The 13,570-nt window shown below is 44.3% G+C and overlaps 1 protein-coding gene across 1 annotated transcript in view; it reads left to right on the forward strand.

Moving 5' to 3' along the window:
- The first annotated feature begins 288 nt into the window (after positions 1 to 288).
- The window catches only part of LOC138786649 (uncharacterized), a 55,890-nt gene continuing 42,608 nt past the window's right edge, over positions 289 to 13,570 (forward strand). The window contains 3 exon segments of the mRNA XM_069963628.1: positions 289 to 1,065; positions 3,869 to 5,312; positions 7,033 to 7,207. Coding sequence (XP_069819729.1) covers positions 414 to 1,065; positions 3,869 to 5,312; positions 7,033 to 7,207 — 2,271 coding nt within the window. The 5' untranslated portion in view covers positions 289 to 413.

The following is a 13,570-nucleotide window of genomic DNA, read 5'->3' on the forward strand; positions in this document are numbered from 1 at the left end:
CTGGGAATGCTGGGACATTATACAGTAACACCACTGGAGGGGTGGGGGGGATGACTGTGTGATCATTGTGTGTGTCAGGTTCCTATAAGGTGTCAGGACGTGGCGGTCTATTTCTCCATGGAGGAGTGGGAGTATGTAGAAGGACACAAGGATCAGTACAAGGATGTGATGCTGGAGGATCAGCAGCCCCTCCCATCAGCAGGTAATAGACAGGACTATATACACACCTCCTCTCTGTATTATCTGGATGGAAAGAATGAATTCAGTCTCTGTATGTGTTCCCACCAGTCAGATCCAGTAAGAGAACAGCACCAGAGAGATGTCCCCGTCCTCTTCTCCCACAGGATCAGGATCAGGTAGATGGAGATGTTCCCTATGATCTGTACATCCCACCTGACTTCTCCTCCTTTCTGATGACTTTTCCAATATTTCTCTCACATCTTATGAATCAGGAGGAAGATGGGAACAATATTAATGCTCCAGAGACAGATGACGGCAGTGATGAGCAGTATAAGGAGGACATCACTACAGGGAAGGATATGAACTCTATTAATGATACAGAAATAAGGGTAAAAGAAGAAGAAGAGGAGGAAAAGACGGATATGAGCAGTGATGAGCAGTATAAGGAGGTCATTACTACAGGGATGGATTTGAACTCCATTAATGCTATAGACATAAGGGTAAAAGAAGAAGAAGAAGAAGAAGAAGAAGAAACAGATGTGAGCAATAATGAACAGTATAAGGAGGACATTCCTACAGGGAAGAATTTAAACTGCATCAATGCTACAGACATAAGGGTAAATGAAGAAGAGACAGATGTGAGCAGTGATGAGCAGTATAAGGATGACATCACTACATGGAAGAATCTAAATATTAATACTACATATATAAAGGTAAAAGAAGAAGAGGAGGCGACAGATGTAAGCAGTGATGAGCAGTATATAAAGACCATCACTACAGGGAAGAATCTAAACTCTATTAATGCAACAGATATAAGGGTAAAAGAAGAAGAGGAGGAGACAGATGACAGCAGTGATGAGCAGTATAAGGAGGACATCACTACAGGTAACTGCTAAGGTTGAATATTATAAGTTCTGTGTCCTGTCAGTCTTCCCTGCTGTCTGTTCCCCCATACGATACACCATTATAGGAAATAACACACACTGCCCATCTATAATACAGACATGAAATACATCTGTGTGTACTAGGCCGATATCTACATCACCTGCTGTCACTACTAGAGATGAGCAAATTTACCGTACAAACAGCGAATCGCTTGGTTAGCTCGGCAATCTGCTTATCATCCTGCTGCTTTGGAAGTCTGTGCTGCTCCCGGGTGCCTGGAAAAGCTGCATCCAGTCCTGGGAAACTTCTCTCAGCACTAGATCCAGCTTTTCTAGGCACCCGGGGGGAGGAGCACAGACTTAAAAGGCAGCAGGCTGATAAGCAGATTGCCGAGCTAACAAAGTGATTCGCTTCATCTCTAGTCATTACTAATTCGAGAAAATTATTTGCCCTATTTAGGGCTATGTTACAATTAACCCCTATTATTCCAAAAGAAAAAAAGACTATATAAATGGGCGCCGCTCCTGTGGGTTTATTCATAAAAGCACAACACACTGGACAGACATATTTGTTTTAAGATCGTAACGTTGACTTCTTCAGGTAATTGCATATCCAATACTAAAACACACGCTCTATTTACCTATAGCAGTTGCATTTGTAGACAAAGACAGTGGCACTCATCTCTCCATTCAATATGGTCGTTTATTGTGTACAAACATGTGGGAGGCAAATTGACAGTAGCAGGGGTGTTCCACAGGCGGCAGCCTGTTTCGCGCGCCATGCGCTTCTTCTGACCTTGGTTACACTAGGCGAGTAGAAGCGCCTGATGCGCAAAACGGGCTGTCGACTGTGGAACACCCCTGCTACTGTCAATTTGTCTCCCACATGTTTGTCGGTGATTGTACACAATAAACAACCGTATTGCATGAAGAGGTGAGTGCCGCTGTCTATCTACAAATGCATCTATACATCCAAGTCTAATTGCAGCGGAGCACCATATTGTTCGGCCTACTCTGCTGGCTGGTTTATGATCCCATCATGTGGCCTGTACTGGTCTCTAGCCGCAGACCTAATGCAGCCTACGATATAGAGGTGAAGCGGACTCTGAATGGAACAGCAAGCGCACAGAGCCTGAGATTTATGAATCCAAAACACATGAGAACGCCAACATGTTTCGCACCGCTGCAGTTCTTAGTCAGAACTAGTGATGAGCAAATTTTGTGCAATGCATTTCCATTTGTATCACCCCATGATACATAACTCACTATCACTGACAGTACAGACATTGGAGGAGATTTATCAAACATGGTGTAAAGTGAAACTGGCCCTGTTGCCCCTAGCAACCAATCAGATTCCACCTTTCATTCCTCACAGACTCTTTGGAAAATTAAAGGTGGAATCTGATTGGTTGCTAGGGGCAACTGAGCCAGTTTCACTTTACACCATGTTTGATAAATCTTCCCTATTGTGTATTGTCTCCAGCTCCTCCCTCTCTATGTACACGACACCTTCTCCTCTGATGTCACAGGGGGCGTGGCTGCATTGTGTCCCTCAGCTCTGGCCCCGCATAATAATAAGCCTGTGTCTAGATACAGCTAGTCACCATGATCTTGGGCCTACTTTTTATTTTTATTCAGTCCTTTGCAGTGCTAACATATAAGAGTTTTTGCTGAGATGCAAATGAGGCTTAAGTGCCCAGTGGGCGTCACCCTGCACAGCAAGAGCCCAGGTATGTCCAGCTTATATTCGCCTACCTAGCTAGATACAGAAGAGATGGGTTGAACTTAATAGGGCTTTTGCTGTGCTGGGGAACGTCCCATGCAAACTTTAGACTCATTTACATATTATCAAAAAGAACAAGTTTTTTTTAAAGGGAATGTGTGACCTAAATTTTCTTTTACTGATTAAAGTCAGATGTAAAAACTTGTCCTTTTATTCTAATCTGTTACTATTTCCTGACTGTAATTTCTTTTATTGTATTTCAAAATTTGTACCTTGTTATGGGGGCTGCCATCTTGCCTGGGCTGTTCTTAGCAGCATTTAGTGACATGCTTTACTGCAAGACTTATGGACATAGACGACAATATGCAGACTCTGTCCCTTTGAGATGAATGTGAAGCATTACTGAGCGCCCTACTGAGCTTCTATTGTCTCCTCTATCTACTGGTGTCACATGACGCTGCAGTGCTGTACAGATCACTTTACAGCAGCCTCCTCTTATCATCACAGACATAACAGGAAGTCTTAGCTTAGTTTTATCCCCATTGGTGAGAATAAGAACTGCAATATTTCAGGATTATTTTATAATATAGATAAAAAGAAATGTCACCAAGACCTGCAAATTCCGCACAGAATTTCCGCGCCGATTCTGTAGTGTGAACAGGCCCTAAGGGGAAGTGTTCATCTTACCTCATAACATAAGCAGCCCTGGGCACCATTGATATTTATTTTAAGAAGCATAGACATCTGTCAAAGATAGGTGTCCCTGCTCCTTGTAAAGCATGCAACACTGATAGCGTAAGGGGGGTAAAGAGACTGGATACAAGTTGTCTTTATACACAGGGAGGGAAAAGATGGTGGATTCCTGGAGAGGCTGCACATTACTTACAGAGAGCGGAATAGATGAGGTGTGTAGTGCTGGGAATACGCTGCTGTCACCATGTTGGTTGTTGGGAGTGATGGAGGATGATGGGAGGTTCCATGATGTCACATTCTGCACATGATGTCACACAAACAACTACAGATAAATATAGGACACATTTCCCAGGTTATTACTCAGACGTAATCTCTTTTCTATTGGCAGATGAGTGTCCCCGGAGATCAGAGGGAAATCCTATCACCCAGGATACATATGCAGAACCTTCTATTCCCCCAGATATACCCCCAGCCCCTCACAGCAAAGATCTGCCGTCTCATCCTTCTATACACGTCCTGTCTACTGATTCATCACAGATTATTAAGAACAGTAAGGAGAGGCCATTTTCATGTTCCGATTGTGAGAAACGTTTTATTCATAAATCAAGTCTTGTTAAACATCAAATAATTCACACAGGAGAAAAGCCGTTTTCATGCCCAGAATGTGGGAAATGTTTTACTCATAAATCGAGTCTTGTTAAACATCAAATTATTCACACAGGAGAGAAGCCATTTTCATGCCCAGAATGTGGGAAATGTTTTGCTCGCAAATCAAGTCTTTTAAAACATAAAATAATTCACACAGGAGAGAAGCCATTTTCATGCCAAGAATGTGAAAGATGTTTTACACTGAAATCATCACTCATTGAACATCAAATAGTTCACACAGGAGAGAAGCCATTCTCATGTTCAGAATGTGGGAAATGTTTTGCTCGCAAATCAGATCTTGTTAAACATGTAAGAATTCATACAGGAGAGAAGCCATTTTCATGTTCAGAATGTGGGAAATGTTTTATTAACAAATCATCTCTCACTATACATGAAAAAATCCACACAGGGGACAAGTCATTTTCCTGTCTAGAATGTGGGAAACGTTTTATTACAAAATCAATACTTCTTACACATCTGAGAATTCACACAGGGGAGAAGCCATTCTTATGTTTAAAATGTGGAAAATGTTTTTCTCAGAAATTACAGCTCACTGTACATGAAAGAACTCATACAGGAGAGAAGCTGTTTTCCTGTTCGGAATGTGGGAGATGTTTTACTCATAAATCAGACTTTGTTAAACATCAAAGGAGTCACACAGGGGAGAAGCCATTTTCATGTTCAGAATGTGGAAAATGTTTTACTTCAAAATCATATCTCACTATACATGAAAGAACTCATACGGGAGAGAAGCCATTCACTTGTTCAGAATGTGGTAAATGTTTTATTGAGAAATCGCAGCTCACTGTACATGAAAGAACTCATACGGGAGAGAAGCCGTTTTCATGTTCAGAATGTGGAAAATGTTTTATGTGGAAATCACAGCTCACTGTACATAAAAGATTTCACACAGGAGAGAAGCCATTTTCATGTTCAGAATGTGGAAAATGTTTTACTGCGAAATCACATCTCACCTCACATGTAAGAACTCATACGGGAGAGAAGCCATTCTCATGTTCAGAATGTGGAAAATGTTTTTCCGATAAATCACAACTTATTAAACATCAAAGAATTCACACAGGGGAGAAGCCATTTTCATGTTCCGCATGTGGGAGATGTTTTACTGAGAAAGCACACCTCATTAAACATGAAAAAACTCATACAGGAGAGAAGCCTTGTTACAAGTGATAGATGTGGGAAATGTTATATGCAGAAATATAGACTTATTAATTGGGAGAAGCCATATCCGGGCCCTACCAATCATCACTCATGCCACAGCTATGTATTCCCCATGTGTATAGGAGATGGCGATAATACAGATATCATATACCGCAGCTCCAAACTTGTTACCAATTAATTGTTAATAAAAATGTTGTGTGTTTTTTTTTTTTTTTTATAAATTCTTTATTTAACAAACACCATTGGCATGTCAGTGTAGAGGACGCAGCCCCAGAAAAAAAACACAATGAGAAAAGACAATAGGATAACAACGTAATATCCAAAAGGACCAAGATGACATGTAGTGTACATGTTAGGCAACGTATAGATGTCAATATGAGGAAATAATAACACCGGGGCGTCTCGTCACCGACCCCCAAACCCACTTTTCAAACATTTTGAATAACAGAGAGAGGGAAAAAGAGGTGGAGTAAGCCTACTCCAGAGCCTGACAGGGCTCCAAGAAATGGACTAGTATTAGAAGCAGAGGGAAGAAAGGGGGGCCAGGTAAGGGGGAGGGGGGGGACAAAACGAGACGGGGAGAGATAAATGAGGGGAGACACAACAACACAAGGGAGGCCCAGAGGTAATCGCAGCCGAACGCCCCACGCAGGGGGAGCAGATTCTCTGAGGAGCTCAGTGTAATCCGAAGTTTGTTGAAAGTCCATCCATGGAAGCCAAGTCCGGTAGAACCGGGCATTGGAGTTCTGGAGGGAGGCAGTCAGGTTTTCCATTCTCATCACCTCATTCACCTTGGGGGGGGGGGGGGTAGAGGAATGCAGGCCCCCGCCATCATCACGAGAAAGGATGGACCGGCAGTATTTTTGGGAGGACATGTCGCTGTGATGAAGAAGGAAGAGTGCAGGCGTAAAGTCCACAGTGGCTCCAGACACCTTTCGAGCCACATCCTGAACTGTAGTCCAAAAAGGGTGAGTGAGGGGCATGTCCAAAATATGTGCAGGAACGCGCCCTCTGAGGTTCCGCATCTCCAACAGGTAGGATCAACCTTGGGACAAATGACATGCAGTTTAACGGGGACCCTATACCAGCCCTAGACTATTTTATAGCCAGCTTCTTGGAAACAGGAGCTGATAGAGCATTTATGTGCCAGAGTGAGAATGTCCATACGCTGGGCTGGGGTCAGTGACAACTGCAGGTCCTCTTCCCATTTAGTCAGGAAGGGAGGAGGGTCAGGGTCCGGCGCCATCAACTCCCTATAAATCAGGGACAAGGAGTGTCGGAGAGAGCCCTCTCTGACGCACAGTGCCTCCAAGTACGTCTTCGAAGAGGGAATCAGGTTGTGGGGGCAGTGTGCGAAGGTAGCGGGCAAGCTGATTAGCTCGCCAGAAACCCAGAGGAACCGGGTCAGACCTAGCAGCAAGATCCGTAACAGACGCCCAGACAGAGACGTGAATTCAGAAGCAGTGCCCCTCCCATCCCGGTTCCAGGCACGAAATACTGGGTCAGAGAGGCTGGGTGCAAAATCTGGGTGTCCCAGGACTGGTAGCATTGGGGAGAGGAATGGAATGAGGCAAGTATCGGTCTCGGTCTCATTGCATGCCGCAATCAAAGGTCCAATGAACGGGCGGAGTCTGAGGTCGTTTAAAAAATGACGAGGTAGCCAGGGGATGTGTCGCAGGGGGATATTGGTGAAGGACTGTTCAATGCCCACCCACTGTTTAACAGAGCCATGTCGAAACCAGTCGATCACCCTGACGAAAGAGGACGCCAAGTGATAGCCCTGCACGTCAGCGAGTGCCACCCCTCCATGTGCCTTAGCTCTACACAACAGTGTCCTCTTCAATCTCGCCGGTTTGGAGCCCCAAATAAATTTAGTTTGTATGGAGGAAAGGGCCTTAAAGTAGGTTTTCGGGATCTTCGCTGGCACACACTGAAATGCATAAAGAAGTTTGGGCAGGAGACACATTTTAAAAATGGAGCACCTCCCGAACCACGTGAAGGTTCCTGAACCCCATGTTTGGCAACAGGACTGAATATGAGCCAAGATGGGAGGGAAGTTAAAGGAGAAGTTCAGTCAAAATTTTTATTAAAGTATTGTATTGTTCCCCAAAAGTTATACAAATCCCCAATATACACTTATTACAGGAAATGCTTATAAAGTGCTTTTTTCCCTGCACTTATTACTGCATCAAGGCTTCACTTCCTGGATAACACGGTGATGTCACTTCCTGGATAACATGGTGATGTCACTTCCTGGGTAACATGGTGATGCCACTTCCTGGGTAACATGGTGATGCCACTTCCTGGATAACATGGTGATGTCACTTCCTGGATAACATGGTGATGTCACTTCCTGGATAAACATGGTGATGTCACGACTTTACTCCCAGAGCTCTGTGGGCTGTGGCTGCTGGAGAGGATAATGGCAGGGGAACACTGAGGGACATAGGGCACTGGAGGGACACTAAGCATCCCCCTGCCATCATCCTCTCCAGCAGCCACAGCTCGCACAGCTCTGGGAGTCGGGTCGTGACATCACTATGTTATCCAGGAAGTGACATCACCATGTTATCCAGGAAGTGACATCACCACGTTATCCAGGAAGTAACATCACCATGTTATCCAGGAAGTGACATCACCACGTTATCCAGGAAGTGACATCACCACGTTATCCAGGAAGTGACATCACCACGTTATCCAGGAAGGGACGTCTACATGTTATCCAGGAAGTGACATCACCATGTTATCCAGGAAGTGAAGCCTTGATGCAGTAGTAAGTGCAGAGAAAAAAGCACTTTGTAAGCATTTCCTGTAATAAGTGTATATTGGGGATTTGTATAACTTTTGGGGAACAATACAATACTTTAATAAAAATTTTCACCGAGCTTCTCCTTTAATCAAAACACTTGAAAATTCTTCCTAAGCATTTAAAAAGGGCCCTTATGGTGCGTTTACACAGTCAGATTTATCTGAAAGATTATTGAAGTCAAAGCCAGAAATAAACTATTAACAGGGAACAGGTCATTAAGCAAAGACTGAGATTTCTCCTCTTTTCAAATCCATTCCTGGCTTTGGCTTCAAAAATCTGTCTGTGTAAACACACCATAGACTGCATTTACACGTCTATAGATTTTGCGGAGCTACTAATGATGAATGCATAAAATGGATTGTTTTCCAGACCACTATGATGTATTAATATCGTGTCGGCAGCAGGGAGACCCTTTGAATCGCCACAGCACTGTAGTTACAGACAGGGCTGCCATCAGGGCAGTATTGCCGGGAGTGCTGTAAGGGGCCCGGGCCAGGTGACTCATAGAGAGGGGCCCGGTGCTGCTGCCAGGACACTGCAATGCTTAGTGACAAGAACGGACTTCTACAGACCTGTCCTTCTCACTAAGCTGCAGTCTGGGGGTCCTGCTCCAGAGGGAGCAGTAGCACTCCGGGCAAGCTTCTCTTCCTGTACATTACACACATACAGCTCAGCTACATGTACATTACACACATACAGCTCAGCTACATGTACATTACACATATACAGCTCAGCTACATGTACATTACACATACAGCTCAGCTACATGTACATTACACACATACAGCTCAGCTACATGTACATTACACACATACAGCTCAGCTACATGTACATTACACACATATACAGCTCAGCTACATGTACATTACACACATACAGCTCAGCTACATGCACATTACACACATATACAGCTCAGCTACATGCACATTACACACATATACAGCTCAGCTACATGTACATTACACACATATACAGCTCAGCTACATGTACATTACACATATACAGCTCAGCTACATGTACATTACACACATATACAGCTCAGCTACATGTACATTACACATATACAGCTCAGCTACATGTACATTACACACACATATACAGCTCAGCTACATGCACATTACACACATACAGCTCAGCTACATGTACATTACACATATACAGCTCAGCTACATGTACATTACACACATACAGCTCACCTACATGTACATTACACACACATACAGCTCAGCTACATGTACATTACACATATACAGCTCAGCTACATGCACATTACACACATACAGCTCAGCTACATGCACATTACACACATATACAGCTCAGCTACATGCACATTACACACATACAGTTCAGCTACATGTACATTACACATATACAGCTCAGCTACATGTACATTACACACATACAGCTCAGCTACATGTACATTACACACATACAGCTCAGCTACATGTACATTACATATATACAGCTCAGCTACATGTACATTACACATATACAGCTCAGCTACATGTACATTACACACATACAGCTCAGCTACATGTACATTACACACATACGGCTCAGCTACATGTACATTACACACATACAGCTCAGCTATATGTACATTACACACATACAGCTCAGCTACATGTACATTACACATATACAGCTCAGCTACATGTACATTACACACATATACAGCTCAGCTACATGTACATTACACATATATACAGCTCAGCTACATGTACATTACACATACAGCTCAGCTACATGTACATTACACACATACAGCTCAGCTACATGTACATTACACATATATACAGCTCAGCTACATGTACATTACACACATACAGCTCAGCTACATGTACATTACACACATACAGCTCAGCTACATGTACATTACACATATACAGCTCAGCTACATGTACATTACACACATATACAGCTCAGCTACATGTACATTACACACATATACAGCTCAGCTACATGTACATTACACACATACAGCTCAGCTACATGTACATTACACACAGGGCTCTGCTGCAGACATATATAACACACACATACACAGCTCTGCTCCACACACATCACACACACAGCTCATGTGACTCCTCCTCCTCCATGTGACTGATCACATGACTGTGACATCATGGCAGGTCCTGGAAGCACACGGCTCCTGTACAGCTCTGCAGGTGGAGGTACAGTATATATATATATATATATATATATATATGGAGTCACCGTAGGGAAGGAGCTGGGGGGGGGGGAGGGGGCAGCAGGACGATTAACCCCTTCAGCAGTTTTCATCCTTGAGGTAGAAGCTTAACAAGATGTAGAACTTTCCTTCCTAGTGACGTCAGTACATTATACTCCCATTAGGACACATAACAGGACTGTCCTGGGCCGCCAGGTATTATACAGCAGAGGGGAGAAACCTTCTCACCTCCAACTACAATTTAGTGAAAGCTTTGGCTGCTCAGGCATGATGGGAAATGTAGTTTGGCAACAGCTGGAGGGGAAATGTGAAGCGAATGTACTATCAGGTACCTTTGCTTTAAAGGGATTATCAAGCCAAAAATTTTTTGTTTCAAATCAAGTGATGTCAGAAAGTTGTATAGGTTTGAATCCCCATAGAAAACCTCTCCTGCTCTGGACAGTTCCTGTCTTGTCCAGAGATGTCAGCAGAGAGCACTGTGTCAGACTGAAAATAAACAGCATTTCCTGCAGGACATACAGCAGCTGATAAGTACGGGAAGACTGGAGATTTTTTTTTTAATAGGTGGAAATCACAAATCTATATACATTTCTGACACCAGTGGATTTGAAAGAAAACTTTTTTTGCTCGACAACCCCTTTAAGTGTTGTATTTGAATAGAAAGGTGTGGGGAAGCCAGTGCCACGGTCCTTTTTTTAAACCTGGGCCCTATTTCCTGTGCACGGCCCTGGTCTTTTACCGAGCACTGACCCGGGTTGAAGCACTGGAGGAAGGCCCGCCCCCCAGTGGGAGGAAACCCCCTCCTCTCTGTGAAGCGGCTCCATAATAATCAATGGAGACGCATCATAGAGGGCCGAGGGTTTTCTCTCACTGGGGACGGGACGGCCTCCAGTGCTTCAACCCGGGTTCAAAAAAGGACCGCAGCACCAGCTTCCCCGCACCGTTCTATTTACATGCAACCCTTAAAAGAGAACTCCGGCCAAAATTATTTTTTGATATGTTATTACTTATGGAAAGTTAGACAAATTTCTAATGTACATTAATTATGGGAAATGCTCATATAGGGCTATTTCCCTTAATTTAGTAGATCATCAAATCTTAAAATTCTCTGAAATATGGTGACGTCACGAACCAGGGTGCAATTACAATGGAGTGTCCAGCAGGGGGCGCACTATATATACAAGGGCTTTAGCATGCCCCCTCCTCCTCCTAGCTTCAAACTAACTATCCCGCCGCTCACTCCCCGCCGCTGGCCCCTGCTTCTCATGCAAGGGCTTCAGCATGCCCCCTCCTCCGCCCCCCTCCTCCTCCCCCCAGCTTCAAACGTCAGACTATCCCGCCGCCAATTCGTTGCCCGGCCTCACTGACCCACTCACCGCTCGGCCGCTGCTCTCTGCTTACAATACATGCATGCCGGCCAGGGACATCGGGAAGCATCGGGAGCGCCGTGCTCCCTGCAGGGTGGGGGAGGGCTGATGCTCTTCATGCTTCCCGGTGTCCCCGGCCGGCATGCATGTAAGCAGAGAGTGGCGGCCAGGCGGTGAGTGGGTCAGTGCGGCCGTTTCAAGCTGTGAGGAGGAGCGGGAACGGAGGAGGTGGCATGCTGAAGCGCTTGTGTGAGGAGCGGCCCTTGTGTGAGGAGTGGCGGCCGGCGGCAGGGGGTGCTGGTGATGGGGACAGCACAGGTACTACCCCCCCATCATATGCTCATACTATGAGGAGAGGATGGGAGGAGTAGTACTGTGTATATGTGTCCAGCACCGAGCAGGGAGGGAGGGGGAGGTAGGTGCACAGGCACCCCTCTCCCTCCCTGCTCGGTGCCCTCCAAATGTACTGATTGAATACATTTATGGAGTGTCCTTGCTCCCCAAAGTATTCCATAAATGTATTCAATCAAAAATATACTGTACATTACATTTTTACATACACATCCATTGAATCCATTGAACGTCCAGCAGGGGGCGCACTATATATAGAAGTCAATGGTACTCATTGACTTCTATATATAATCTGCCCCCTGCTGGACACTCCATTGTAATTACACCCTGATTCGTGATGTCACTGAATTTCTGAGGAATTGAAGTCTCAATGATCCACTAAATTAAAGGATATAGCCCTATATGTGCATTTTCCATAATTAATGTACATTAGAAATTTGTCTAACTTTCCATAAATAGTAACATATCAAACAATACTTTTGGCCGGAGTTGTCCTTTAAAGCGAATGTTCGCTTTAAAGGGAATTTTCTTTCTTAATAATTTTGAGGTATATTGTAATTTTTGGTTTTGTATTGTCAAGTAATCCTGGTGTATGGTTTCAGATGGGGATATAGGTACAGTCTTCCCCTAACACCCCCTCACTCAGTTAAGAGTGTGGCCCTCTCCAGCTCTGTTAGACAACCTGATGCTCTGTCTAATGGTGCGTTTACACAGAGAGGAATGGATTTGAAAAGAGGAGAAATCTCAGTCTTTCCTTTAGGACCTGTTCCCTGTTTATAGACTGTTCCTGGCTTTGGCTTCAATGATCTGTCAGATAAATCTGTCTGTGTAAACGCACCCTAAGAGATTGTCCATCTGGTAGATTGGAGCACGTTTATAGAGAGTTATACAGCCCGAGCACCAGGAGGAGCAGACTGTATGAATGATTGCTGGATTGATCATGTGCCCCTCTGAGGGGGGAAATGATTATTTGATGTATTTATCATCCAATATCCCTCAGCCCCGGCCCTCCTACACAGAGCAGCATCGGCCAATCCGGCTCATAATCCGGAGAACTATTCGGCCTTTTACACGGGACGATTATCGTGCAATTAATCATTTGAATTTAAGCGAAAATCTTCTGGTATAAACGCGGCAACGATCAAACGGCTAACGAAAACTCGTTCGCATGTCGTTGATGGCCTCTATTAAGCTGACCTCATAATCATTGTTAATCGTCCTCAAGTCTTTCAGGGAAAACACTCGTCATTTGGTCGTTTAACGAGATCGGTATATATACATTATGATAGTTTTAACGACTTTTCGTACGGATTTATCTTTTCCTCTAAAGGCCTTATCGTGTAAAAGTAAAACATCACCACTTGCTGCTCGCTAAGTGAGTGCTCAAGCGATTTATCTGTGCGTGTAAAAGGATCCTAAAACCACATTCCCACTTGTAAAGGAATTCCTGCTACTTAAAGATGTACCATCAGGTACATCCTCTTTAATCTGACACAGGGATAGAATGGCGCCGTCACGGGCAAGTCGGTGCCGTGGTCAGTTTTT

Source organism: Dendropsophus ebraccatus, chromosome 3 (assembly GCF_027789765.1).
Source record: "Dendropsophus ebraccatus isolate aDenEbr1 chromosome 3, aDenEbr1.pat, whole genome shotgun sequence".
NCBI lineage: Eukaryota > Metazoa > Chordata > Amphibia > Anura > Hylidae > Dendropsophus > Dendropsophus ebraccatus.